The sequence below is a fragment of the Camelus bactrianus genome, chromosome 12 (genome assembly GCF_048773025.1).
Source record: "Camelus bactrianus isolate YW-2024 breed Bactrian camel chromosome 12, ASM4877302v1, whole genome shotgun sequence".
Taxonomy (NCBI): domain Eukaryota; kingdom Metazoa; phylum Chordata; class Mammalia; order Artiodactyla; family Camelidae; genus Camelus; species Camelus bactrianus.
The window spans coordinates 23,343,522-23,369,850 of record NC_133550.1 but is presented as its reverse complement, the minus strand read 5'-3'; the positions used below and the strand labels follow the sequence as shown (position 1 = coordinate 23,369,850).

Below are 26,329 nucleotides of genomic sequence, written 5' to 3'. Positions count from 1 at the left end.
TGTAGCTTATCTTGTTGTTGGAATAAACTAGTAAGTGCTTATTTCCCAGGTGAACTGAGGCATGCAAAATTTTGGTTATTAATTCGATTTCAATTTTAAAATAATGATAAGTGGTAGGACTTGGCTGAATTCTTAGCTCCTCATCTACCATCCTGTATCTTCTTTCCCAAGATTATGTCCATATCGTACATAATTTAGAAATTATTCAAATAACTGATTTAGTTTCCTCAAAAATCTCTGCCTTGGAGGCTCAGATCATACCACGTGGTCATCTTTGTTGACTGAAGTAACTGCATAACCATAAATTGTGCTATAACTTCAACTTCAACTTGTACTACAGATTCCTGGACTGGGTACAAAATATTCAGAATAAAATGTGACATTTCTGAATTTTACCAACTGTAAGAGATATGACCACTGTGACTGCCAAAACATACCAATCTGCATAAAGTGAGGATGGCAGCCAGTAGCATCTCAGAAAGTATTAGTTGTATGTTTATGGATAGTCTTATTTTGAAGCTCTGAAATAAAAACCAAGTCTCATGTTCTATTGATTTTCATTTTTCATGTTAGAATAAACTTTCATTCTAAAGCATACCTGCATACTTTTCAAAAAACTTGTTCTGTCAATTCATCCAATAATCATCATGTCATAGAAAAAATAAGCAGCTTGAAGTGTTTACTTTTAGAACACTTTTAAAGGAAGTAAGGATCATTTTTGTGGAGCAGTTGTCTTGCACGAATTGTAGCCTTGAAAGTCACATCCCATTTCTTTTACTGACATCAGTGATTTAAAAGTTAAACAGCATTTGACAAATTGTGATGAATCCATAGCTGTGTAATAATGATTTTTATGTTTTTAGCTTGCTAGTGGTGAACCCTGCTAGATCAGTGATGAGAGAAATGGATCCCAAAATAAGAGTTTAGTCATCATCACTAGCACATGTCTCATTTCTTTCTAAATATAGCGTGCATCAAGGAAAATATTTAAATTGGTTCTGAAAAGCAGAAGTTTAGTAGTATTTCTGGATATAGTATAGCTACGAAGACACATTCTTTTGAATATGTGTTGCCTCTCCACGAACTGTTTACAGTGGATGGAAGGATTTCTTTCTTAGACATGAGAACCCATTTTCCCCAGAATTTTGGTTCACGGTCTCACTGTTCTAAATGTAATTTCATTTTGGATAATATATTATTATTGCTTTTGAGTAGAACCAGTATGATTAGTGGGTTAATGTATTTAGCCAAAACTTTTCCATTTTTATTTTCTGCATTGTTTGAAGATACCAGTTTGGTGTAAAAAAAAAAAACCCTATAATTCTTGAACAAATAGGTAAGATTTATTTCAAAAAGAGACTGCAGAAGGGGACTTTTTGTCGTTATCTTGTTCCCTGGGTAAAGTACTTTTAATCAACTATTGGATCAAACACTTTCCTGTATGAAGTACTTTTCACTGGCTATTAGTTGTTTTGTTTTGTTTTGTTTTATATATAACTTGAAAAGATTGTGCAAGTTATTTTAAAGTTTCTTTTCATAAATTTAAATGACCTTTCTCAGATGGATCAAAGGCATTCCAGCCAGATAGATGGAGAAAGACATAGGTCCTCAGAAGAGGCTTTATGATTTATTTGACTTTACATTCAAGCGTGTTGGGTAGAAGTTGAGCTATGATTTTACTGTTGCACATACCTTTGAGGTAAATATCATAGGCACAAAATGCACTAATGACAAGTTTAGAAAAGTGTTACAGAAAACTTTAAAAACACAAAGGGAGCAATATGCAAAGCTTAAGCTTTTTCTTTTTTTTTCATGCTGTATATATCCACTTTCTTTCCTATAGAGTAAATGCTTTCCAAGGTTTAGACTACCCTGATAGACGGCTAGCCAAACGTTCCAATAAGTATGCTATTTTTAGAAGAAAATTTATGCAATTATTTTTTTTGTTCCTATTTAGATTGACAGATCTTGACACAGAGCTATAATAAGAACAGTTCTAAGTATTTGACACATATTATATCATTTGCTGTAGAAAACTCTATGAAGTGGGTGCCATTATTCTCTTCAACTTACAAATGAGGAAATGGAAGTGCAAAGAGTTATGTGTCCAAGGTTATTTGCTAACAAGCAGCAGAGAGAGAATTAAAATCTGGGATATCTTTTTCTATATTCCAGTCCTAATGCTTCTGTGTTTTGATATTTAAGAAAGAAAATAAAGTTCAATTTAATTTAAGTCAGTTATTGAAGTAGTAGCAATAATTGCAGATTCCAATTTCAAATTGAGACGTGTCAAAATTCATAATTTATTTAGTAAGTTTCTATTAAAAGTAAAAATAGCTCATTGACTAAATGGGGTACTGATTCATATAATTAAAAAGTGGGTTTCTGTTACATAGTAACTTAATATCTTTTTTTAAATTGAAATATAGTTGATTTACAATGTTGTGTTAGTTTCTGGTATACATCACAGTGATTCAGTTATATATACATTCTCTTTCATATTCTTTCTCATTATAGGTTATTACAAGCTATTGAATATAGTTTCCTGTGCTATACAGTATAATTTGATATCTTAAAGTGCATTTTTTCTCAAAAAGTTAAAATCTCAGATTTTTACAATTATAGGTTGTATATCAATTTTATTTGCTTGTATAATGTGCTTATTCTCAAATTGCATCAATCATAGAAAGAAAATAATTGCACCAAGATATCACAGAGAGCCAGCTGAGTGTAGTGGGAAGCAGAAGTTGAAAAATAAGAATTTGATGGGGTGAAAAGGGATAAACTGGGAGTTTGAGATTTGCACAGACTGACTGGTATATATAAAATAGATAAACAAGTTTATACTGTCTGGCACAGGGAACTATATTTGATATCTTGTAGTAGCTCATGGTGAAAAAGAATATGAAAACAAATATATGTATATTCATGTATGACTGAAGCATTGTGTTGTTCTCCAGAAATTGGCACAACATAGTAGACTGACTATAACTCAATTAAAAAATAATAAAAATAAAAATTTGAACCTTTTCTTCCACTTGCTAGCTGTATGACCCTAGTTTTAGTCCCTCAAACACTCTGAACATTAATTTTCTCATTTATTAAGAGAATACAATATGAAAGAATATTGTGCAATATATACCTCATGGAACTTGAGAAAAGAGTAAATAAGATCGGACAGCTTAGTGTAATACATAGTAAGTACTCAGTAAAGTCAAAGTTATTGCTAGTAGCAGTTTATAAAGAATAATTCATTATATAAATGAACTTACATTTTAGCATGTAAGTTATGAATTCTACATTTTAGAACTTACAGTTTAGTGTTTTTTCAGTAATTAAAACCAATTTTATAAATTTAATTTTTTTCAGAAATAAGATATTTTGCAAAAGCTAAACTTTGGCGTACCAAATTTGTTGTTAACTAGGGAAAATGTTATGGGTACTCCTTAAGCTTATCTTTCAAAATTTGTATTAAGTAAAACAAGATCTATTAAAGAAAACTGCAAAATAATCTTTCAGAAAAGATTTTGTAAATTTTATAAAATTTTAAATGGTTCTTAAAAGTAATCAAATCTTACTGGTAACTGGAAAATTAGTCGCAAGATTTTATTTTAATTATTAAGTTTATCATGAGATGAAAAATAAAAGAGGTTAAAAATAATCATGAGGCAAAAATAAATGGACACAGTCACTTTGAAAAATTTTACCTCGTAAAACACAGAACTCAGCATTTTGGTAAAGGCAGCTTTTCCTATTGTTATTTATGTCTTGGCAACAAAGAATCTGAAACACAGTAATTCACACTATCAAGTACTTTAGCATGTATGTCCATTTGCAAATAATAGAAAAATCAGTTGAAATTGTAATGGTTATGGATGTTAAAATTAAGGAGAATAGTAATGCTTTACCCATCAAGGATGGTAATTAAACCACGAAGAACAGTGTATGTGGATTCTCATGTATTCCTATTAGTAAAAGCTTATCCTTAGTTTTTATTGCTGTCTCAGTAGTTTCAGTCTTACCTTTTCTGAAGATCGTTTGTGGGAACAGGGAGCTATTTCAGAGTAGCCCGAGTGGTTGGTACTCCAATTTGTGACTAGTTTAAATAACTCTGATGGCCCTGATCAAAGATGGGTCCTTGAGATCCACTTTGGAGCATGTTGCCTCATTAGCCACACCAATCACACAGAAAGGACTATAAGTGTGTTTTCTCATTCAGGTGTTAAAAGTATTTGCAATCCCTGCTGTACTGTCTAGGGTGTGCCACTGTGTTCCCCTTAACTCCATGTTGATTCCAACATAGTCAGATGTGCAAATTTTGGAAAAGATCGATTCTTCTTTATGGGATAATGGTGTTTTTAATAAAATGCAGTTGTCTTCAGTTTGAAAGAGCTCAAGCTAGGATTGTTGGAATTCTTTAAAGGCTAAATCTGTACTGGGAAATGGAATCTGCATCAAAGTCTTTTGAGGTATTGAGGTCCATCCTGCTGCATCACGACAATCTTGGTGGTCTCTGTGGACCACGGCACAGTGGTCTTTCTATGCTGTTCTTACATCCAAATCAGCAAGATACTTCAATTCAAATGTCCAGTTCCTGTGTTTGTTAGTGACCAAAAAAAAAAAAAAAAAAAAAAAAATCAAGATCTGAATTGATGTGTTTATGGAGTCTGCTTGATGCTAATTTGAAAATTCTCAGTTAAAGCTTGACACTGGAGAATACTCACATAAACCTCTCAAACTACTTAGTATACTTAACACTATATCCATTTTGTGAAGCAATCAGGGGAGATAGGATATTTTATTTGATATTATAGTCTATAATTTCTAGTCTAATTTATAATATCCCATTAATATGGGGAATGGGGAATGAAACCCATAAACTACAAGAGGTGATGCGTTATACATAGACGCAGCATTACATGAAAAGCTGTATGTACGTCACAATCTTAGGTGCTGGGTGACTTAGATTTTAGTGCCAGCTTTGTCACTGACCAGCAGTGATCTTGAACAATTTACTTACCTTTTCTGAGCTCGATTCTTCATACGCAGAATAGGTATAATATTTTTACTTCATTGATTGATTGATTGAAAGGTGGATTGATTCATTCATTCGACAAACACTTACCAAGCACCTGTTATGTACTAGGCACTTTGACATCATTAGAGATGTAAAAGGGTAAGTTAAAATAGACATGGCCCCTGCATTTGTAAACCGATAGTCAGGAAGTCTAGTCAGAGAGATGGGTATCAATCAAGTAACTACAAAAGCAAGACTTGCGTCAGTGACAAGAGCTATGAAGTGCTTAAAATGGGGGTAGGGTGGGTAGAGAGGGGAATTTGATCAAGTCAAGATGGTCAGGAAAGGCTGAAGAAAAAATGATTGAGTTTGAGAACTGAAGTTTAATTAGAAGAGGGGAGGAACCATGTTCAAGTACAGGGAACTGCAAATAGCAGGTCAGAGAGTTTGAAGGGAGGTCAGTGTGTCTGGACAAAAAATGAGGGTCACGTAGACTGTGTGAGACCTTTCTTCTTTTTTAAGTTACAAAATTTTAGAGTGATGCTAGCACGTAAACAATGGATTTCCAGGAATTTTTAATAGAAACTAAGACTGAAATAGAGAAAATAGACTTTTCATTATTTATGAAAACCAGAAATTAACAATGGCTCATGTTTAAGTCCACAGACCACTTCAGCAAACGTTTAATAAACTCTTACCCTATTCCCGGCAATGCGCAGGCATTGAGAATGCAGAGAAAATACGGGCTCTTCCTTTGGGAGTTTCCTGGTAACTTCAAATTGATCTCCATGAACCTGCTATAACACATCATTAAAAAAAAAAAAATTCTAAAAACGATTTCTCCTTCCCTCTGCACCAAGTTCTCATAGACTGACAGCTAATTAGTAGAAAAATATTGAAGGTGCAGATCAGAAATCAGAAATCGAGTGAGATCAGATAAACCACAGACTGCAGAATTAGCCTCTGCTTAGCAGACAATTATCTTTTCATTGTTGGTGAATATTTATTCCATTTACACTGTATTTAGTAGAATTCAGCATAGGTATGTAGTGTACAGACAGCCATATTCACACATGTATACACATACACACTGAAAGAGAAATATAATGTCACTATTTTAAAAATGAAAAAAAGGTCTTATTAACTCTCAACACTAAATATATTGCAAACTGACTATATACTGAAAACTAACAAGTGAGCTATCTTTCTAGTATTTCCCCTTGAGGTCAGAAAAATTCACATCATTTCTCTTTTTCTTATCAGGAACAACTCTAAGTTTTCTCAGTGAACCTTTTACTACAGGTTAGTCTATTAATTCCTGGTTTTATATGTGAAAAAATATCTAATGTATAAATTACTTGTAACTGTGTGTTTTTCAGAAAGAATTGATATGAGTTTGACTTTTGAAAAAATATTTTGAACAAGTAGTTCATTGAGCTTTTCCCACTAATTTTAAACTTAAAAAAAGAACTGAATTTGACTTGCTTTTGACCATTTTATATTAAGTGGCTATAATATGGTTTCCAGTTTTATTTTCTTTCTTGTTATTAATATAGCATATCCAACAGTATTAAGTGAGATCAAGCTCAACATTTTTTTAAAAAGAATATAGGATGATAGAAAACATCTGTGTATCTAATGGTATATTTTGCTCTTTTAGGTGCTTTTTTAAATAAAAGTAACAATTTGGCACTTCATGATAATTAAATTTCACCATTGTTACTGTCATCTCTGGGTGACAATGTGATTAGGGCTTAAGGTTCCATTTATTTGAAGGCAGCCTTGATCAGACAAATGTACAAACACCTAGTGTGACCCAATTTAAGATGCAGATAACATGACTTTGTTAAAAAAAAAAAAATATGGGCAGAACTAAACCAAAATCTTAGAGGAAAGTAATATTGGAACAAAAATCTTAGGATGCTCACTGGTTCTGTTTTCTATGGTAGGAATTGACTGAACAGTTCAATCACCCACTGGTATTAAATTTCAAATATGCTTTTTTTTAAAGATTTTTTTTTAACTTTTATAAATGTGTGTGTGTGGGGGGGTAGGTTTTTATTTGTTAATTTTATTTTTGGAAGAGGTAGTGGGGATTGAACCCAGGACCTCACGCATGCTGAGCACGTGCTCTACCACTTGAGCTATGCCCTCCCCCTAAATTTTGAATATTCTTGAGATGAGAGGTTCACTTTATGTTTTTCTCAGGCGTTACAACAACTCCAGTTCCCATCACCTCCATGGCTGGAAGTGAGGGCACCACAGGAGCAGGGGGCTCCATCTTCACCAGTCCTGGGAGCTTACCAGGTAAATCAAGTTCAGAACAAAATAGACCAGCCACAGCTAAGAAACTGATTTCAGGCAATGCTGCTCAGGACAGTATTTTACAAAATAAAGGTATCTGACTTAGGTATAATATCCAATTTAGATGTTCTTTGTATGTGATTAAAATGTAGAAGCTTTAAGTTTTGCACAAGTTGCTTTCTCAATGTTTATTATGTTATCACAATTATATAGACCCATCACCTTGAGAGTTGACAGCACCCGTGCACTTTTTTAGCAGGTCTTTGCTTTTTCTTTACCTTCAACAGGGTCAACTGGAGCATCAGCAAGTACAGCCACAGAAGCTGAAGCCACGAGTGACTCAGGCTTCAGAGCAGGTGAGACAAAGAAATGGGGCACATGCTGCCCTTTCCATAGCTTCTTCCCACCAGCCGTCCTCCGTTTCAAGTCAGGAACAACTCTACTCTGGACACGTTAGATTATAGGGGTCTGGTGTCAATACTGTTACCTGGATGACTCTGGAAAAAATTCAGTAATTGATATTTATATGTTAACAAACTATTAGTGACATATTTCTATGGCACACTAAAATTTCTGAATTATGCTCAAATATGTAATATGTAATTTAATCCACATTAACACCGTGATAGTTAGGTGTCTTTTTTTTTTTTTTTTTTTTTTTTACCCATGAGGAAGACTATAATAAAAGTTCTCAGAACTGGCAGAGGCAGGATTAGAACCCAGACCTTTAGCCTCCTTGGTCATCGCTCCACAAGTCTGTGATCTGTGCCCAAGAGCAAACATCCAAGAAGAGTCAGTGAGAGCGTGCTTGTCCTTAGGCATCACTGACTAAATTTCAGCTACTGGTGGTTTCATGAATAAAATATTTTTTGACTTCTTTAAATGTAAATGGTTTTGATCAGAAATGAAGAAGTCTGAATTCATCCCATTACGCAGTCAGTTTACTTTAAGTACCTCTTAAATTTCTTCTTTGCATCACGTGTGCCTCTGCTTTTGCTCAGTTGTTAAACATTTTCCACCTAGTCTGTATGTGTCTACCTTGCTCACCTTCCTCTAACACAGTAGTGCTCAAGGTGTGGTTCCCAGATCAACAGCATCTGTATCTCCTGGGATGTTTTTAGGAACACAAAATTTGGGGGCCACCTGTTCAAAGAGAATCAGAAGCTCTTAGCATGGAGTCCAGCAAACAGTGTATTAACAAGCCCTTTATGCAATCAATGAGTGTCAGTTTGGGGAATTTTCCCAGTCTCTCCCCACTTCGTCTCAATTGACACTTTAGTCAATACCACACAAGAATGAACTTTCCAAAACTCAACTGTCATCATATCATGCCACTACTTAAAATCTTTCTACTTTTTGGATTGATTTTAGGATAGATCAGAACTTCTTTATGTACCATTAAAAGCTATTTCTTTAGCATATCATGGAACTTCTCTTTATGCATTTTTTAACATTTTTTATTGAGTTATAGTCATTTTAAAATTTTGTGTCAAATTCCAGTGTAGAGCACAATTTTTCTGTTATACATGAGCATACATATATTCATTGCCACATTTTTTTTCACTATGAGCTACCACAAGATCTTGTATATATTTCCCTGTGCTTTACAGTATAATCTTGTTTATCTGTTCTACATTTTGAAATCCCAGTCTGTCCCTTCCTCCCCCCGCCGCCTTGGCAACTACAAGTTTGTATTCTATGTCTGAGACTGTTTCTGTTTTGTATTTATTTATTTTTTTTTGTTTTTCTTTATACATTTTTTAACTAATCCATAGCTGGACTTTACTATTCTTACTTACATTTACTTTTCCCTTAATAAATTTACTGACTTAAAATTTAGGTATTAAATACTTCTTGGAATAAGATACAGTTTACATAAAAATAATATGTTGAAAGGTACAAGCTACAGCAGCACAAATTAAGAAACAATTTAATTCCAATTAGATCAGTGAGTTGACTGAAATTTTAGGGTGATGATTATTTAGTGTCTGTTTTCTAAAATTTGAATCAGAATTATTTCGGTGATAATCAGATGTCAGTCAGCTATCTTCTGTGGTTATCAAGCAGTAAGTACAGGGGTCTTGAGCAGGGCTTCTATAAGTTTGGTCTGCAGTTGAGTCCAATAGAGAACTGTTTGTTACTGGTCCATGATGTGGTAAGAACTGAAACAGCGAACAAGTATTTAGAAACAAGTATATTATATTTAGAAATATAAAATCTGACTCAGCAATTTTATATTTGCTTGAATAAAAGCTTATGTTTTGCAAGGATTATTTTTTTTAATTTCATTTCTCTACTTTCATGGCATTTTCCCAAAGTATCAATATACAGCAGGTGGGGAAAAGGGGTATACGTGCCTAGCATGCACAAGGCTCCGGGTTCAATCCCCAGGACCTCCATTAAACATAAATAAATAAATTAATAAATGAATGAATGAACGAATGAATGAATAAATAAAACTAATCCCCCCCAAAGAAAAAAAAATATATAGATACACACACACACACACACACACACACACACACACACACATACAGCCGATGGTAAATTTTACACAGTTGTTCTTTTACCACAGATTGTCTGAAAAGCACAGGTTGGTGTATGAATGGGGGTCTAGATGGCCTGGGATTGGCTCCTGGATCTGCTGCCAACTGGCTGGGTGGCCCAGAGTCAGTCACTTAACTACATCTGTTACATGGGAATCGAACTATTACCTGCCTCAGAGGATTTATGGATTATGTGAATTGATCTATGTCTAGGGTATTTTTCAAACTGCTTTTTTTTTTCTTATCAGGAGGAACAGGAGCTCCTACGGCACCAGCGACAGGAGGAGAGGAATACAGCACATCCATGGAACCAAGCACAGGAGCAACGAGCCCAGGGGGATCAGGCAAGCCGGGGGGCCCCTATTCGAGTTTTCAGTACCTAACTGAATGCCTGACTTGATAAGTATCTGGCAGATATCTAGTAAGTAAATAAATGAATAGGAACTCCCAGTCTGGTAAAGGATCAAGAGGCTTTATTCTTATAAGTGAGGTAAAAAAATAACAGGCTGTGTGAAAGAGAACCTTCCAGAAGATTGGAAATATGGGAGACAGTGGGCTATTTGCTGCTATATTCAAATAGTGAACTTTGCTGGAAACACACCCATACACACACACACGCGCGCGCGAACACCACTGTGCAGATCCATATATCTACAAATCCAAGGCTTCTATCTTCATTTGTTCCCTTAGTAGAATTCTTCACATAAGAATTTGGAGCTTGCTAGGTTATGCTAAGTTGTTGCAGAATTAGTTCCATTAGGTTAAGGCCAGGAGGAGGTAGAGGCATTTTGTAAAAGAGTTAAGCATGTAGAAGATGTTTTAAAATCATTGGATGTGGATTCCAGAGGACCTAACAAAAGTAATTGTGATAGACAAAGGGCTGTGGACAGAGTAGGAGCTTAGCATAAAAGAGACAAAGCCCAGTATGGGCTTGGAATGCCACAGCTGATAAAGGAAACTAAAATGTAGGCTTGACTCAGTGTCCAAGGAAGGCAGGGTATGAAGTAAGGTGGGATTAACTGCTTCAAGACCTCAAACAGAGTATTAATTTAAAGTTACTTGACCGAGAATAAAGTTAGATTTTAGAGTCAATCAGGGTTAGCTTGTAGATGGGAAACTAGTCTGTGGAAAAGTGAAAGAGCGTGACTTGGCTGGTGGGAAGTTCCCTTAAACTGAGCTCAGGAAAGAAGCTTCTGATACTCAGACACCAGACAGGCCTAGTGGGTGTGGCATAATCTGTAGGAAGGTAGGTACAGGAAACTTCTGAAGACATTTTAGATGTCAATTTCCAAATATATATCCCTAGTCATGGCTTCTCTGGAACTCTAAATTTATGCTCAATTGATAACTTATCATTTCCATTTGGATGTCTAATAGACATCTCAGATTTAGCGTGAGCTAAACAGAATTCTAGGTTTACTTTCATACCCACACCTGTTCTCCCGGTCTATCCCATATCGATAAATGGTATCCTCACTAACTTGGTTTACTCAGGAAAGAATTTTAAAGTTATGCTTGAAACCTCTCTTTTTTATTTTACACTTACCAAAACAAACAAGGGCTGTTAATTCTACTTTTAAAACATATCCTGAATCCATCCATTGAACTCAATCTCCTTTATTACCATTCTAGCCCAAGGTGCTAATATATTCTCTGGATTCCAAAAATCACCTCATACTGTCTAACAATTTCTATTATACACTCTTGATCATATATTCTCTACAGAGTAGAAGGAGAGATCTTTCAATATATGTAAACATATCACTCTTCGGCATAAAATTATATCCCATTGCATTTAGAAAAATGTCCGATTTCCCTCTCCCCCTTGATTCACAATAACTTGTTGAATTTTACATATATATGGCCTCACCTTCCAGTGCTCACCTGCTAAACTCCCATAATGTCTATATATTCATCTAGCTCTGCTTCTCTAGTGTCTATAGCTCATTTTTAGCATTATATTTTGCATTGCCTGTTCCCACTACCTCCAGTGATATTTCTCTAGAGTTTGACATAGCAGTCTGATTCTTGCCAGATCTCAAAGTCAATGACAACATACTTTTAGAGAGATCTTTGCTAGATAGCTAGTCTAAAACACAACCCCAGATGCTCGATATTGCCTCACTTCATGTTAGTGCTCCGATGAATTTCTTCTTGAGATTCGTGTGATTGATTGCGGAGTAAATTTATTGTATTACTTCATGCCACTCCACTTCAAATAGAGTGTCCTATGGGAGCAAAGAATTAGATACTTACGAACTATATCAATTTAGAAAAGATGATTAAATTATCTCCCCTTAGATTGTTCTGTATTAGAAGGGAAAGTAATACTATCTATGTCTTAGGGCTGTTCTGATGAAAATTAGGGTGACAATTAAAAATAGTAGAGAAATTACATGACATATAAAATACTAATAAAAGCTAGACAATTAAAAAAGTCATAAACAATTTAATAATGAGTAAATCGAAGAAAGTAAACTATACAAAAAGGAAAGGTAGCTGAATATTATGGCTGTGGGACTGCACATGAAGATGAATGAAACCTAAATGGGAGAAAGAATAGACTATCAGGAATTATTTTACATAAGGATTGAGTGATCTCTCAAATACTGTATTTATATTACATCTTTAACAGGAACGACTGGAAAACCTGCTGAAGGAATAACAAAAACTCCAATAACAAATGGAGGAATAAAAACAAATGGAACATCACATGGAATCACAAGGACAACTGTATCAAAAGGTCAACTAACAGGAGCAACTGGCACCTCCGCTTTAGGCTCAGGAACAAGCGGACCGTCGTCAGCAGCGGCATCCGGGGCACCGGGAGGAACGTCCGCTGAAGCGGTAGGAACCACCGGAGCAGGAGGTGAAGTGACAGGAACAGCTGGAGTCCCCGGCGCAGGCTCCCGGGTCACTGAAGCATCGTCCGGCGTACCAGGGAGGACGGGAGCGTCGTCTGCAGTACCAGGGGCAACGGTGTCATCAGCTGGACTGCCAGCAACGACTCGGGTCTCCGTGGCAGGCGCAGGGACCACTGGACCAGCCGCTGGAGGAGAATCACGGGCCACAGGACCGGGAGAGGGAGGCTCGTCCACCGCTGGGTCGCCAGGTGCTGCTACCGGGACCAGTGGAGCGGGGGCCTCTGGGACAGCTGCGCCAGCTGTCACAGGCTCGGGGGCAGCTGCCCCATCATCTGGAGGAGCAGCGACCACCGTTGCTGCAGGGTCGGGAACAAGCGGACCTGCAGGTGAGGAAGGAGCGAGGACAAGTGGCTCACCGTCCGGAGCGGCTGGGACAACGCCAGTCTCTGCCGTAGGGTCAGGAGCAACGAGCGCCTCGGGTGTCGGTTCGAGGGCCACTCAGCCGTCCTCTGGAGTCGTATCAGGGACAGCGGGAGTGCCAGCTGGAGCCGCGGGGACCACTGTCTCAGCCGGCGGGCTGAGCGGAGCGACCAGCGCCTCCGCTTTAGGCTCAGGCACAAGCGGACCGTCGCCTGCAGCGGCATCCGGGGCACCGGGAGGAACGTCCGCTGAAGCGGTAGGAACCACCGGAGCAGGAGGTGAAGTGACAGGAACAGCTGGAGTCCCCGGCGCAGGCTCCCGGGCCACTGAAGCATCGTCCGGCGTACCAGGGAGGACGGGAGCGTCGTCTGCAGTACCAGGGGCAACGGTGTCATCAGCTGGACTGCCAGCAACGACTCGGGTCTCCGTGGCAGGCGCAGGGACCACTGGACCAGCCGCTGGAGGAGAATCACGGGCCACAGGACCGGGAGAGGGAGGCTCGTCCACCGCTGGGTCGCCAGGTGCTGCTACCGGGACCAGTGGAGCGGGGGCCTCTGGGACAGCTGCGCCAGCTGTCACAGGCTCGGGGGCAGCTGCCCCATCATCTGGAGGAGCAGCGACCACCGTTGCTGCAGGGTCGGGAACAAGCGGACCTGCAGGTGAGGAAGGAGCGAGGACAAGTGGCTCACCGTCCGGAGCGGCTGGGACAACGCCAGTCTCTGCCGTAGGGTCAGGAGCAACGAGCGCCTCGGGTGTCGGTTCGAGGGCCACTCAGCCGTCCTCTGGAGTCGTATCAGGGACAGCGGGAGTGCCAGCTGGAGCCGCGGGGACCACTGTCTCAGCCGGCGGGCTGAGCGGAGCGACCAGCGCCTCCGCTTTAGGCTCAGGCACAAGCGGACCGTCGCCTGCAGCGGCATCCGGGGCACCGGGAGGAACGTCCGCTGAAGCGGTAGGAACCACCGGAGCAGGAGGTGAAGTGACAGGAACAGCTGGAGTCCCCGGCGCAGGCTCCCGGGCCACTGAAGCATCGTCCGGCGTACCAGGGAGGACGGGAGCGTCGTCTGCAGTACCAGGGGCAACGGTGTCATCAGCTGGACTGCCAGCAACGACTCGGGTCTCCGTGGCAGGCGCAGGGACCACTGGACCAGCCGCTGGAGGAGAATCACGGGCCACAGGACCGGGAGAGGGAGGCTCGTCCACCGCTGGGTCGCCAGGTGCTGCTACCGGGACCAGTGGAGCGGGGGCCTCTGGGACAGCTGCGCCAGCTGTCACAGGCTCGGGGGCAGCTGCCCCATCATCTGGAGGAGCAGCGACCACCGTTGCTGCAGGGTCGGGAACAAGCGGACCTGCAGGTGAGGAAGGAGCGAGGACAAGTGGCTCACCGTCCGGAGCGGCTGGGACAACGCCAGTCTCTGCCGTAGGGTCAGGAGCAACGAGCGCCTCGGGTGTCGGTTCGAGGGCCACTCAGCCGTCCTCTGGAGTCGTATCAGGGACAGCGGGAGTGCCAGCTGGAGCCGCGGGGACCACTGTCTCAGCCGGCGGGCTGAGCGGAGCGACCAGCGCCTCCGCTTTAGGCTCGGGCACAAGCGGACCGTCGCCTGCAGCGGCATCCGGGGCACCGGGAGGAACGTCCGCTGAAGCGGTAGGAACCACCGGAGCAGGAGGTGAAGTGACAGGAACAGCTGGAGTCCCCGGCGCAGGCTCCCGGGCCACTGAAGCATCGTCCGGCGTACCAGGGAGGACGGGAGCGTCGTCTGCAGTACCAGGGGCAACGGTGTCATCAGCTGGACTGCCAGCAACGAGTCGGGTCTCCGTGGCAGGCGCAGGGACCACTGGACCAGCCGCTGGAGGAGAATCACGGGCCACAGGACCGGGAGAGGGAGGCTCGTCCACCGCTGGGTCGCCAGGTGCTGCTACCGGGACCAGTGGAGCGGGGGCCTCTGGGACAGCTGCGCCAGCTGTCACAGGCTCGGGGGCAGCTGCCCCATCATCTGGAGGAGCAGCGACCACCGTTGCTGCAGGGTCGGGAACAAGCGGACCTGCAGGTGAGGAAGGAGCGAGGACAAGTGGCTCACCGTCCGGAGCGGCTGGGACAACGCCAGTCTCTGCCGTAGGGTCAGGAGCAACGAGCGCCTCGGGTGTCGGTTCGAGGGCCACTCAGCCGTCCTCTGGAGTCGTATCAGGGACAGCGGGAGTGCCAGCTGGAGCCGCGGGGACCACTGTCTCAGCCGGCGGGCTGAGCGGAGCGACCAGCGCCTCCGCTTTAGGCTCAGGCACAAGCGGACCGTCGCCTGCAGCGGCATCCGGGGCACCGGGAGGAACGTCCGCTGAAGCGGTAGGAACCACCGGAGCAGGAGGTGAAGTGACAGGAACAGCTGGAGTCCCCGGCGCAGGCTCCCGGGCCACTGAAGCATCGTCCGGCGTACCAGGGAGGACGGGAGCGTCGTCTGCAGTACCAGGGGCAACGGTGTCATCAGCTGGACTGCCAGCAACGACTCGGGTCTCCGTGGCAGGCGCAGGGACCACTGGACCAGCCGCTGGAGGAGAATCACGGGCCACAGGACCGGGAGAGGGAGGCTCGTCCACCGCTGGGTCGCCAGGTGCTGCTACCGGGACCAGTGGAGCGGGGGCCTCTGGGACAGCTGCGCCAGCTGTCACAGGCTCGGGGGCAGCTGCCCCATCATCTGGAGGAGCAGCGACCACCGTTGCTGCAGGGTCGGGAACAAGCGGACCTGCAGGTGAGGAAGGAGCGAGGACAAGTGGCTCACCGTCCGGAGCGGCTGGGACAACGCCAGTCTCTGCCGTAGGGTCAGGAGCAACGAGCGCCTCGGGTGTCGGTTCGAGGGCCACTCAGCCGTCCTCTGGAGTCGTATCAGGGACAGCGGGAGTGCCAGCTGGAGCCGCGGGGACCACTGTCTCAGCCGGCGGGCTGAGCGGAGCGACCAGCGCCTCCGCTTTAGGCTCAGGCACAAGCGGACCGTCGCCTGCAGCGGCATCCGGGGCACCGGGAGGAACGTCCGCTGAAGCGGTAGGAACCACCGGAGCAGGAGGTGAAGTGACAGGAACAGCTGGAGTCCCCGGCGCAGGCTCCCGGGCCACTGAAGCATCGTCCGGCGTACCAGGGAGGACGGGAGCGTCGTCTGCAGTACCAGGGGCAACGGTGTCATCAGCTGGACTGCCAGCAACGACTCGGGTCTCCGTGGCAGGCGCAGGGACCACTGGACCAGCCGCTGGAGGAGAATCACGGGCCACAGGACCGGGAGAGGGAGGCTCGTCCACCGCTGGGTCGCCAGGTGCTGCTACCGGGACCAGTGGAGCGGGGGCCTCTGGGACAGCTGCGCCAGCTGTCACAGGCTCGGGGGCAGCTGCCCCATCATCTGGAGGAGCAGCGACCACCGTTGCTGCAGGGTCGGGAACAAGCGGACCTGCAGGTGAGGAAGGAGCGAGGACAAGTGGCTCACCGTCCGGAGCGGCTGGGACAACGCCAGTCTCTGCCGTAGGGTCAGGAGCAACGAGCGCCTCGGGTGTCGGTTCGAGGGCCACTCAGCCATCCTCTGGAGTCGTATCAGGGACAGCGGGAGTGCCAGCTGGAGCCGCGGGGACCACTGTCTCAGCCGGCGGGCTGAGCGGAGCGACCAGCGCCTCCGCTTTAGGCTCGGGCACAAGCGGACCGTCGCCTGCAGCGGCATCCGGGGCACCGGGAGGAACGTCTGCTGAAGCGGTAGGAACCACCGGAGCAGGAGGTGAAGTGACAGGAACAGCTGGAGTCCCCGGCGCAGGCTCCCGGGCCACTGAAGCATCGTCCGGCGTACCAGGGAGGACGGGAGCGTCGTCTGCAGTACCAGGGGCAACGGTGTCATCAGCTGGACTGCCAGCAACGACTCGGGTCTCCGTGGCAGGCGCAGGGACCACTGGACCAGCCGCTGGAGGAGAATCACGGGCCACAGGACCGGGAGAGGGAGGCTCGTCCACCGCTGGGTCGCCAGGTGCTGCTACCGGGACCAGTGGAGCGGGGGCCTCTGGGACAGCTGCGCCAGCTGTCACAGGCTCGGGGGCAGCTGCCCCATCATCTGGAGGAGCAGCGACCACCGTTGCTGCAGGGTCGGGAACAAGCGGACCTGCAGGTGAGGAAGGAGCGAGGACAAGTGGCTCACCGTCCGGAGCGGCTGGGACAACGCCAGTCTCTGCCGTAGGGTCAGGAGCAACGAGCGCCTCGGGTGTCGGTTCTAGGGCCACTCAGCCGTCCTCTGGAGTCGTATCAGGGACAGCGGGAGTGCCAGCTGGAGCCGCGGGGACCACTGTCTCAGCCGGCGGGCTGAGCGGAGCGACCAGCGCCTCCGCTTTAGGCTCGGGCACAAGCGGACCGTCGCCTGCAGCGGCATCCGGGGCACCGGGAGGAACGTCCGCTGAAGCGGTAGGAACCACCGGAGCAGGAGGTGAAGTGACAGGAACAGCTGGAGTCCCCGGCGCAGGCTCCCGGGCCACTGAAGCATCGTCCGGCGTACCAGGGAGGACGGGAGCGTCGTCTGCAGTACCAGGGGCAACGGTGTCATCAGCTGGACTGCCAGCAACGACTCGGGTCTCCGTGGCAGGCGCAGGGACCACTGGACCAGCCGCTGGAGGAGAATCACGGGCCACAGGACCGGGAGAGGGAGGCTCGTCCACCGCTGGGTCGCCAGGTGCTGCTACCGGGACCAGTGGAGCGGGGGCCTCTGGGACAGCTGCGCCAGCTGTCACAGGCTCGGGGGCAGCTGCCCCATCATCTGGAGGAGCAGCGACCACCGTTGCTGCAGGGTCGGGAACAAGCGGACCTGCAGGTGAGGAAGGAGCGAGGACAAGTGGCTCACCGTCCGGAGCGGCTGGGACAACGCCAGTCTCTGCCGTAGGGTCAGGAGCAACGAGCGCCTCGGGTGTCGGTTCGAGGGCCACTCAGCCGTCCTCTGGAGTCGTATCAGGGACAGCGGGAGTGCCAGCTGGAGCCGCGGGGACCACTGTCTCAGCCGGCGGGCTGAGCGGAGCGACCAGCGCCTCCGCTTTAGGCTCGGGCACAAGCGGACCGTCGCCTGCAGCGGCATCCGGGGCACCGGGAGGAACGTCCGCTGAAGCGGTAGGAACCACCGGAGCAGGAGGTGAAGTGACAGGAACAGCTGGAGTCCCCGGCGCAGGCTCCCGGGCCACTGAAGCATCGTCCGGCGTACCAGGGAGGACGGGAGCGTCGTCTGCAGTACCAGGGGCAACGGTGTCATCAGCTGGACTGCCAGCAACGACTCGGGTCTCCGTGGCAGGCGCAGGGACCACTGGACCAGCCGCTGGAGGAGAATCACGGGCCACAGGACCGGGAGAGGGAGGCTCGTCCACCGCTGGGTCGCCAGGTGCTGCTACCGGGACCAGTGGAGCGGGGGCCTCTGGGACAGCTGCGCCAGCTGTCACAGGCTCGGGGGCAGCTGCCCCATCATCTGGAGGAGCAGCGACCACCGTTGCTGCAGGGTCGGGAACAAGCGGACCTGCAGGTGAGGAAGGAGCGAGGACAAGTGGCTCACCGTCCGGAGCGGCTGGGACAACGCCAGTCTCTGCCGTAGGGTCAGGAGCAACGAGCGCCTCGGGTGTCGGTTCGAGGGCCACTCAGCCGTCCTCTGGAGTCGTATCAGGGACAGCGGGAGTGCCAGCTGGAGCCGCGGGGACCACTGTCTCAGCCGGCGGGCTGAGCGGAGCGACCAGCGCCTCCGCTTTAGGCTCGGGCACAAGCGGACCGTCGCCTGCAGCGGCATCCGGGGCACCGGGAGGAACGTCCGCTGAAGCGGTAGGAACCACCGGAGCAGGAGGTGAAGTGACAGGAACAGCTGGAGTCCCCGGCGCAGGCTCCCGGGCCACTGAAGCATCGTCCGGCGTACCAGGGAGGACGGGAGCGTCGTCTGCAGTACCAGGGGCAACGGTGTCATCAGCTGGACTGCCAGCAACGACTCGGGTCTCCGTGGCAGGCGCAGGGACCACTGGACCAGCCGCTGGAGGAGAATCACGGGCCACAGGACCGGGAGAGGGAGGCTCGTCCACCGCTGGGTCGCCAGGTGCTGCTACCGGGACCAGTGGAGCGGGGGCCTCTGGGACAGCTGCGCCAGCTGTCACAGGCTCGGGGGCAGCTGCCCCATCATCTGGAGGAGCAGCGACCACCGTTGCTGCAGGGTCGGGAACAAGCGGACCTGCAGGTGAGGAAGGAGCGAGGACAAGTGGCTCACCGTCCGGAGCGGCTGGGACAACGCCAGTCTCTGCCGTAGGGTCAGGAGCAACGAGCGCCTCGGGTGTCGGTTCGAGGGCCACTCAGCCGTCCTCTGGAGTCGTATCAGGGACAGCGGGAGTGCCAGCTGGAGCCGCGGGGACCACTGTCTCAGCCGGCGGGCTGAGCGGAGCGACCAGCGCCTCCGCTTTAGGCTCGGGCACAAGCGGACCGTCGCCTGCAGCGGCATCCGGGGCACCGGGAGGAACGTCCGCTGAAGCGGTAGGAACCACCGGAGCAGGAGGTGAAGTGACAGGAACAGCTGGAGTCCCCGGCGCAGGCTCCCGGGCCACTGAAGCATCGTCCGGCGTACCAGGGAGGACGGGAGCGTCGTCTGCAGTACCAGGGGCAACGGTGTCATCAGCTGGACTGCCAGCAACGACTCGGGTCTCCGTGGCAGGCGCAGGGACCACTGGACCAGCCGCTGGAGGAGAATCACGGGCCACAGGACCGGGAGAGGGAGGCTCGTCCACCGCTGGGTCGCCAGGTGCTGCTACCGGGACCAGTGGAGCGGGGGCCTCTGGGACAGCTGCGCCAGCTGTCACAGGCTCGGGGGCAGCTGCCCCATCATCTGGAGGAGCAGCGACCACCGTTGCTGCAGGGTCGGGAACAAGCGGACCTGCAGGTGAGGAAGGAGCGAGGACAAGTGGCTCACCGTCCGGAGCGGCTGGGACAACGCCAGTCTCTGCCGTAGGGTCAGGAGCAACGAGCGCCTCGGGTGTCGGTTCGAGGGCCACTCAGCCGTCCTCTGGAGTCGTATCAGGGACAGCGGGAGTGCCAGCTGGAGCCGCGGGGACCACTGTCTCAGCCGGCGGGCTGAGCGGAGCGACCAGCGCCTCCGCTTTAGGCTCGGGCACAAGCGGACCGTCGCCTGCAGCGGCATCCGGGGCACCGGGAGGAACATCCGCTGAAGCGGTAGGAACCATCGGAGCAGGAGGTGAAGTGACAGGAACAGCTGGAGTCCCCGGCGCAGGCTCCCGGGCCACTGAAGCATCGTCCGGCGTACCAGGGAGGACGGGAGCGTCGTCTGCAGTACCAGGGGCAACGGTGTCATCAGCTGGACTGCCAGCAACGACTCGGGTCTCCGTGGCAGGCGCAGGGACCACTGGACCAGCCGCTGGAGGAGAATCACGGGCCACAGGACCGGGAGAGGGAGGCTCGTCCACCGCTGGGTCGCCAGGTGCTGCTACCGGGACCAGTGGAGCGGGGGCCTCTGGGACAGCTGCGCCAGCTGTCACAGGCTCGGGGGCAGCTGCCCCATCATCTGGAGGAGCAGCGACCACCGTTGCTGCAGGGTCGGGAACAAGCGGACCTGCAGGTGAGGAAGGAGCGAGGACAAGTGGCTCACCGTCCGGAGCGGCTGGGACAACGCCAGTCTCTGCCGTAGGGTCAGGAGCAACGAGCGCCTCGGGTGTCGGTTCGAGGGCCACTCAGCCGTCCTCTGGAGCCGTATCAGGGACAGCGGGAGTGCCAGCTGGAGCCGCGGGGACCACTGTCTCAGCCGGCGGGCTGAGCGGAGCGACCAGCGCCTCCGCTTTAGGCTCAGGCACAAGCGGACCGTCGCCTGCAGCGGCATCCGGGGCACCGGGAGGAACGTCCGCTGAAGCGGTAGGAACCACCGGAGCAGGAGGTGAAGTGACAGGAACAGCTGGAGTCCCCGGCGCAGGCTCCCGGGCCACTGAAGCATCGTCCGGCGTACCAGGGAGGACGGGAGCGTCGTCTGCAGTACCAGGGGCAACGGTGTCATCAGCTGGACTGCCAGCAACGACTCGGGTCTCCGTGGCAGGCGCAGGGACCACTGGACCAGCCGCTGGAGGAGAATCACGGGCCACAGGACCGGGAGAGGGAGGCTCGTCCACCGCTGGGTCGCCAGGTGCTGCTACCGGGACCAGTGGAGCGGGGGCCTCTGGGACAGCTGCGCCAGCTGTCACAGGCTCGGGGGCAGCTGCCCCATCATCTGGAGGAGCAGCGACCACCGTTGCTGCAGGGTCGGGAACAAGCGGACCTGCAGGTGAGGAAGGAGCGAGGACAAGTGGCTCACCGTCCGGAGCGGCTGGGACAACGCCAGTCTCTGCCGTAGGGTCAGGAGCAACGAGCGCCTCGGGTGTCGGTTCGAGGGCCACTCAGCCGTCCTCTGGAGTCGTATCAGGGACAGCGGGAGTGCCAGCTGGAGCCGCGGGGACCACTGTCTCAGCCGGCGGGCTGAGCGGAGCGACCAGCGCCTCCGCTTTAGGCTCAGGCACAAGCGGACCGTCGCCTGCAGCGGCATCCGGGGCACCGGGAGGAACGTCCGCTGAAGCGGTAGGAACCACCGGAGCAGGAGGTGAAGTGACAGGAACAGCTGGAGTCCCCGGCGCAGGCTCCCGGGCCACTGAAGCATCGTCCGGCGTACCAGGGAGGACGGGAGCGTCGTCTGCAGTACCAGGGGCAACGGTGTCATCAGCTGGACTGCCAGCAACGACTCGGGTCTCCGTGGCAGGCGCAGGGACCACTGGACCAGCCGCTGGAGGAGAATCACGGGCCACAGGACCGGGAGAGGGAGGCTCGTCCACCGCTGGGTCGCCAGGTGCTGCTACCGGGACCAGTGGAGCGGGGGCCTCTGGGACAGCTGCGCCAGCTGTCACAGGCTCGGGGGCAGCTGCCCCATCATCTGGAGGAGCAGCGACCACCGTTGCTGCAGGGTCGGGAACAAGCGGACCTGCAGGTGAGGAAGGAGCGAGGACAAGTGGCTCACCGTCCGGAGCGGCTGGGACAACGCCAGTCTCTGCCGTAGGGTCAGGAGCAACGAGCGCCTCGGGTGTCGGTTCGAGGGCCACTCAGCCGTCCTCTGGAGCCGTATCAGGGACAGCGGGAGTGCCAGCTGGAGCTGCGGGGACCACTGTCTCAGCCGGCGGGCTGAGCGGAGCGACCAGCGCCTCCGCTTTAGGCTCAGGCACAAGCGGACCGTCGCCTGCAGCGGCATCCGGGGCACCGGGAGGAACGTCCGCTGAAGCGGTAGGAACCACCGGAGCAGGAGGTGAAGTGACAGGAACAGCTGGAGTCCCCGGCGCAGGCTCCCGGGCCACTGAAGCATCGTCCGGCGTACCAGGGAGGACGGGAGCGTCGTCTGCAGTACCAGGGGCAACGGTGTCATCAGCTGGACTGCCAGCAACGACTCGGGTCTCCGTGGCAGGCGCAGGGACCACTGGACCAGCCGCTGGAGGAGAATCACGGGCCACAGGACCGGGAGAGGGAGGCTCGTCCACCGCTGGGTCGCCAGGTGCTGCTACCGGGACCAGTGGAGCGGGGGCCTCTGGGACAGCTGCGCCAGCTGTCACAGGCTCGGGGGCAGCTGCCCCATCATCTGGAGGAGCAGCGACCACCGTTGCTGCAGGGTCGGGAACAAGCGGACCTGCAGGTGAGGAAGGAGCGAGGACAAGTGGCTCACCGTCCGGAGCGGCTGGGACAACGCCAGTCTCTGCCGTAGGGTCAGGAGCAACGAGCGCCTCGGGTGTCGGTTCGAGGGCCACTCAGCCGTCCTCTGGAGTCGTATCAGGGACAGCGGGAGTGCCAGCTGGAGCCGCGGGGACCACTGTCTCAGCCGGCGGGCTGAGCGGAGCGACCAGCGCCTCCGCTTTAGGCTCAGGCACAAGCGGACCGTCGCCTGCAGCGGCATCCGGGGCACCGGGAGGAACGTCCGCTGAAGCGGTAGGAACCACCGGAGCAGGAGGTGAAGTGACAGGAACAGCTGGAGTCCCCGGCGCAGGCTCCCGGGCCACTGAAGCATCGTCCGGCGTACCAGGGAGGACGGGAGCGTCGTCTGCAGTACCAGGGGCAACGGTGTCATCAGCTGGACTGCCAGCAACGACTCGGGTCTCCGTGGCAGGCGCAGGGACCACTGGACCAGCCGCTGGAGGAGAATCACGGGCCACAGGACCGGGAGAGGGAGGCTCGTCCACCGCTGGGTCGCCAGGTGCTGCTACCGGGACCAGTGGAGCGGGGGCCTCTGGGACAGCTGCGCCAGCTGTCACAGGCTCGGGGGCAGCTGCCCCATCATCTGGAGGAGCAGCGACCACCGTTGCTGCAGGGTCGGGAACAAGCGGACCTGCAGGTGAGGAAGGAGCGAGGACAAGTGGCTCACCGTCCGGAGCGGCTGGGACAACGCCAGTCTCTGCCGTAGGGTCAGGAGCAACGAGCGCCTCGGGTGTCGGTTCGAGGGCCACTCAGCCGTCCTCTGGAGTCGTATCAGGGACAGCGGGAGTGCCAGCTGGAGCCGCGGGGACCACTGTCTCAGCCGGCGGGCTGAGCGGAGCGACCAGCGCCTCCGCTTTAGGCTCGGGCACAAGCGGACCGTCGCCTGCAGCGGCATCCGGGGCACCGGGAGGAACGTCCGCTGAAGCGGTAGGAACCACCGGAGCAGGAGGTGAAGTGACAGGAACAGCTGGAGTCCCCGGCGCAGGCTCCCGGGCCACTGAAGCATCGTCCGGCGTACCAGGGAGGACGGGAGCGTCGTCTGCAGTACCAGGGGCAACGGTGTCATCAGCTGGACTGCCAGCAACGACTCGGGTCTCCGTGGCAGGCGCAGGGACCACTGGACCAGCCGCTGGAGGAGAATCACGGGCCACAGGACCGGGAGAGGGAGGCTCGTCCACCGCTGGGTCGCCAGGTGCTGCTACCGGGACCAGTGGAGCGGGGGCCTCTGGGACAGCTGCGCCAGCTGTCACAGGCTCGGGGGCAGCTGCCCCATCATCTGGAGGAGCAGCGACCACCGTTGCTGCAGGGTCGGGAACAAGCGGACCTGCAGGTGAGGAAGGAGCGAGGACAAGTGGCTCACCGTCCGGAGCGGCTGGGACAACGCCAGTCTCTGCCGTAGGGTCAGGAGCAACGAGCGCCTCGGGTGTCGGTTCGAGGGCCACTCAGCCGTCCTCTGGAGTCGTATCAGGGACAGCGGGAGTGCCAGCTGGAGCCGCGGGGACCACTGTCTCAGCCGGCGGGCTGAGCGGAGCGACCAGCGCCTCCGCTTTAGGCTCGGGCACAAGCGGACCGTCGCCTGCAGCGGCATCCGGGGCACCGGGAGGAACGTCCGCTGAAGCGGTAGGAACCACCGGAGCAGGAGGTGAAGTGACAGGAACAGCTGGAGTCCCCGGCGCAGGCTCCCGGGCCACTGAAGCATCGTCCGGCGTACCAGGGAGGACGGGAGCGTCGTCTGCAGTACCAGGGGCAACGGTGTCATCAGCTGGACTGCCAGCAACGACTCGGGTCTCCGTGGCAGGCGCAGGGACCACTGGACCAGCCGCTGGAGGAGAATCACGGGCCACAGGACCGGGAGAGGGAGGCTCGTCCACCGCTGGGTCGCCAGGTGCTGCTACCGGGACCAGTGGAGCGGGGGCCTCTGGGACAGCTGCGCCAGCTGTCACAGGCTCGGGGGCAGCTGCCCCATCATCTGGAGGAGCAGCGACCACCGTTGCTGCAGGGTCGGGAACAAGCGGACCTGCAGGTGAGGAAGGAGCGAGGACAAGTGGCTCACCGTCCGGAGCGGCTGGGACAACGCCAGTCTCTGCCGTAGGGTCAGGAGCAACGAGCGCCTCGGGTGTCGGTTCGAGGGCCACTCAGCCGTCCTCTGGAGTCGTATCAGGGACAGCGGGAGTGCCAGCTGGAGCCGCGGGGACCACTGTCTCAGCCGGCGGGCTGAGCGGAGCGACCAGCGCCTCCGCTTTAGGCTCGGGCACAAGCGGACCGTCGCCTGCAGCGGCATCCGGGGCACCGGGAGGAACGTCCGCTGAAGCGGTAGGAACCACCGGAGCAGGAGGTGAAGTGACAGGAACAGCTGGAGTCCCCGGCGCAGGCTCCCGGGCCACTGAAGCATCGTCCGGCGTACCAGGGAGGACGGGAGCGTCGTCTGCAGTACCAGGGGCAACGGTGTCATCAGCTGGACTGCCAGCAACGACTCGGGTCTCCGTGGCAGGCGCAGGGACCACTGGACCAGCCGCTGGAGGAGAATCACGGGCCACAGGACCGGGAGAGGGAGGCTCGTCCACCGCTGGGTCGCCAGGTGCTGCTACCGGGACCAGTGGAGCGGGGGCCTCTGGGACAGCTGCGCCAGCTGTCACAGGCTCGGGGGCAGCTGCCCCATCATCTGGAGGAGCAGCGACCACCGTTGCTGCAGGGTCGGGAACAAGCGGACCTGCAGGTGAGGAAGGAGCGAGGACAAGTGGCTCACCGTCCGGAGCGGCTGGGACAACGCCAGTCTCTGCCGTAGGGTCAGGAGCAACGAGCGCCTCGGGTGTCGGTTCGAGGGCCACTCAGCCGTCCTCTGGAGTCGTATCAGGGACAGCGGGAGTGCCAGCTGGAGCCGCGGGGACCACTGTCTCAGCCGGCGGGCTGAGCGGAGCGACCAGCGCCTCCGCTTTAGGCTCAGGCACAAGCGGACCGTCGCCTGCAGCGGCATCCGGGGCACCAGGAGGAACGTCCGCTGAAGCGGTAGGAACCACCGGAGCAGGAGGTGAAGTGACAGGAACAGCTGGAGTCCCCGGCGCAGGCTCCCGGGCCACTGAAGCATCGTCCGGCGTACCAGGGAGGACGGGAGCGTCGTCTGCAGTACCAGGGGCAACGGTGTCATCAGCTGGACTGCCAGCAACGACTCGGGTCTCCGTGGCAGGCGCAGGGACCACTGGACCAGCCGCTGGAGGAGAATCACGGGCCACAGGACCGGGAGAGGGAGGCTCGTCCACCGCTGGGTCGCCAGGTGCTGCTACCGGGACCAGTGGAGCGGGGGCCTCTGGGACAGCTGCGCCAGCTGTCACAGGCTCGGGGGCAGCTGCCCCATCATCTGGAGGAGCAGCGACCACCGTTGCTGCAGGGTCGGGAACAAGCGGACCTGCAGGTGAGGAAGGAGCGAGGACAAGTGGCTCACCGTCCGGAGCGGCTG

The 26,329-nt window shown here is 52.2% G+C and overlaps 1 protein-coding gene across 1 annotated transcript in view; it reads left to right on the top strand.

Annotated features, from left to right (window-relative positions):
• MUC19 (mucin 19, oligomeric) overlaps positions 1-26,329 on the top strand; it is a 102,540-nt gene that overhangs the window by 32,582 nt on the left and 43,629 nt on the right. Inside the window, exons 34-55 of the mRNA XM_074375911.1 lie at positions 6,281-6,319; positions 7,226-7,324; positions 7,609-7,677; positions 10,116-10,211; positions 12,503-13,429; positions 13,880-14,122; positions 14,573-15,486; positions 16,112-16,179; positions 16,652-16,859; positions 17,498-17,565; positions 18,038-18,245; positions 18,884-18,951; positions 19,424-19,631; positions 20,270-20,337; positions 20,810-21,017; positions 21,656-21,723; positions 22,196-22,403; positions 23,042-23,109; positions 23,582-23,789; positions 24,428-24,495; positions 24,968-25,161; positions 25,661-25,881. Of these exons, the coding sequence (XP_074232012.1) occupies positions 6,281-6,319; positions 7,226-7,324; positions 7,609-7,677; positions 10,116-10,211; positions 12,503-13,429; positions 13,880-14,122; positions 14,573-15,486; positions 16,112-16,179; positions 16,652-16,859; positions 17,498-17,565; positions 18,038-18,245; positions 18,884-18,951; positions 19,424-19,631; positions 20,270-20,337; positions 20,810-21,017; positions 21,656-21,723; positions 22,196-22,403; positions 23,042-23,109; positions 23,582-23,789; positions 24,428-24,495; positions 24,968-25,161; positions 25,661-25,881 (4,526 nt within the window). The remainder of the gene's footprint in view (positions 1-6,280; positions 6,320-7,225; positions 7,325-7,608; positions 7,678-10,115; positions 10,212-12,502; positions 13,430-13,879; positions 14,123-14,572; positions 15,487-16,111; positions 16,180-16,651; positions 16,860-17,497; positions 17,566-18,037; positions 18,246-18,883; positions 18,952-19,423; positions 19,632-20,269; positions 20,338-20,809; positions 21,018-21,655; positions 21,724-22,195; positions 22,404-23,041; positions 23,110-23,581; positions 23,790-24,427; positions 24,496-24,967; positions 25,162-25,660; positions 25,882-26,329) is intronic.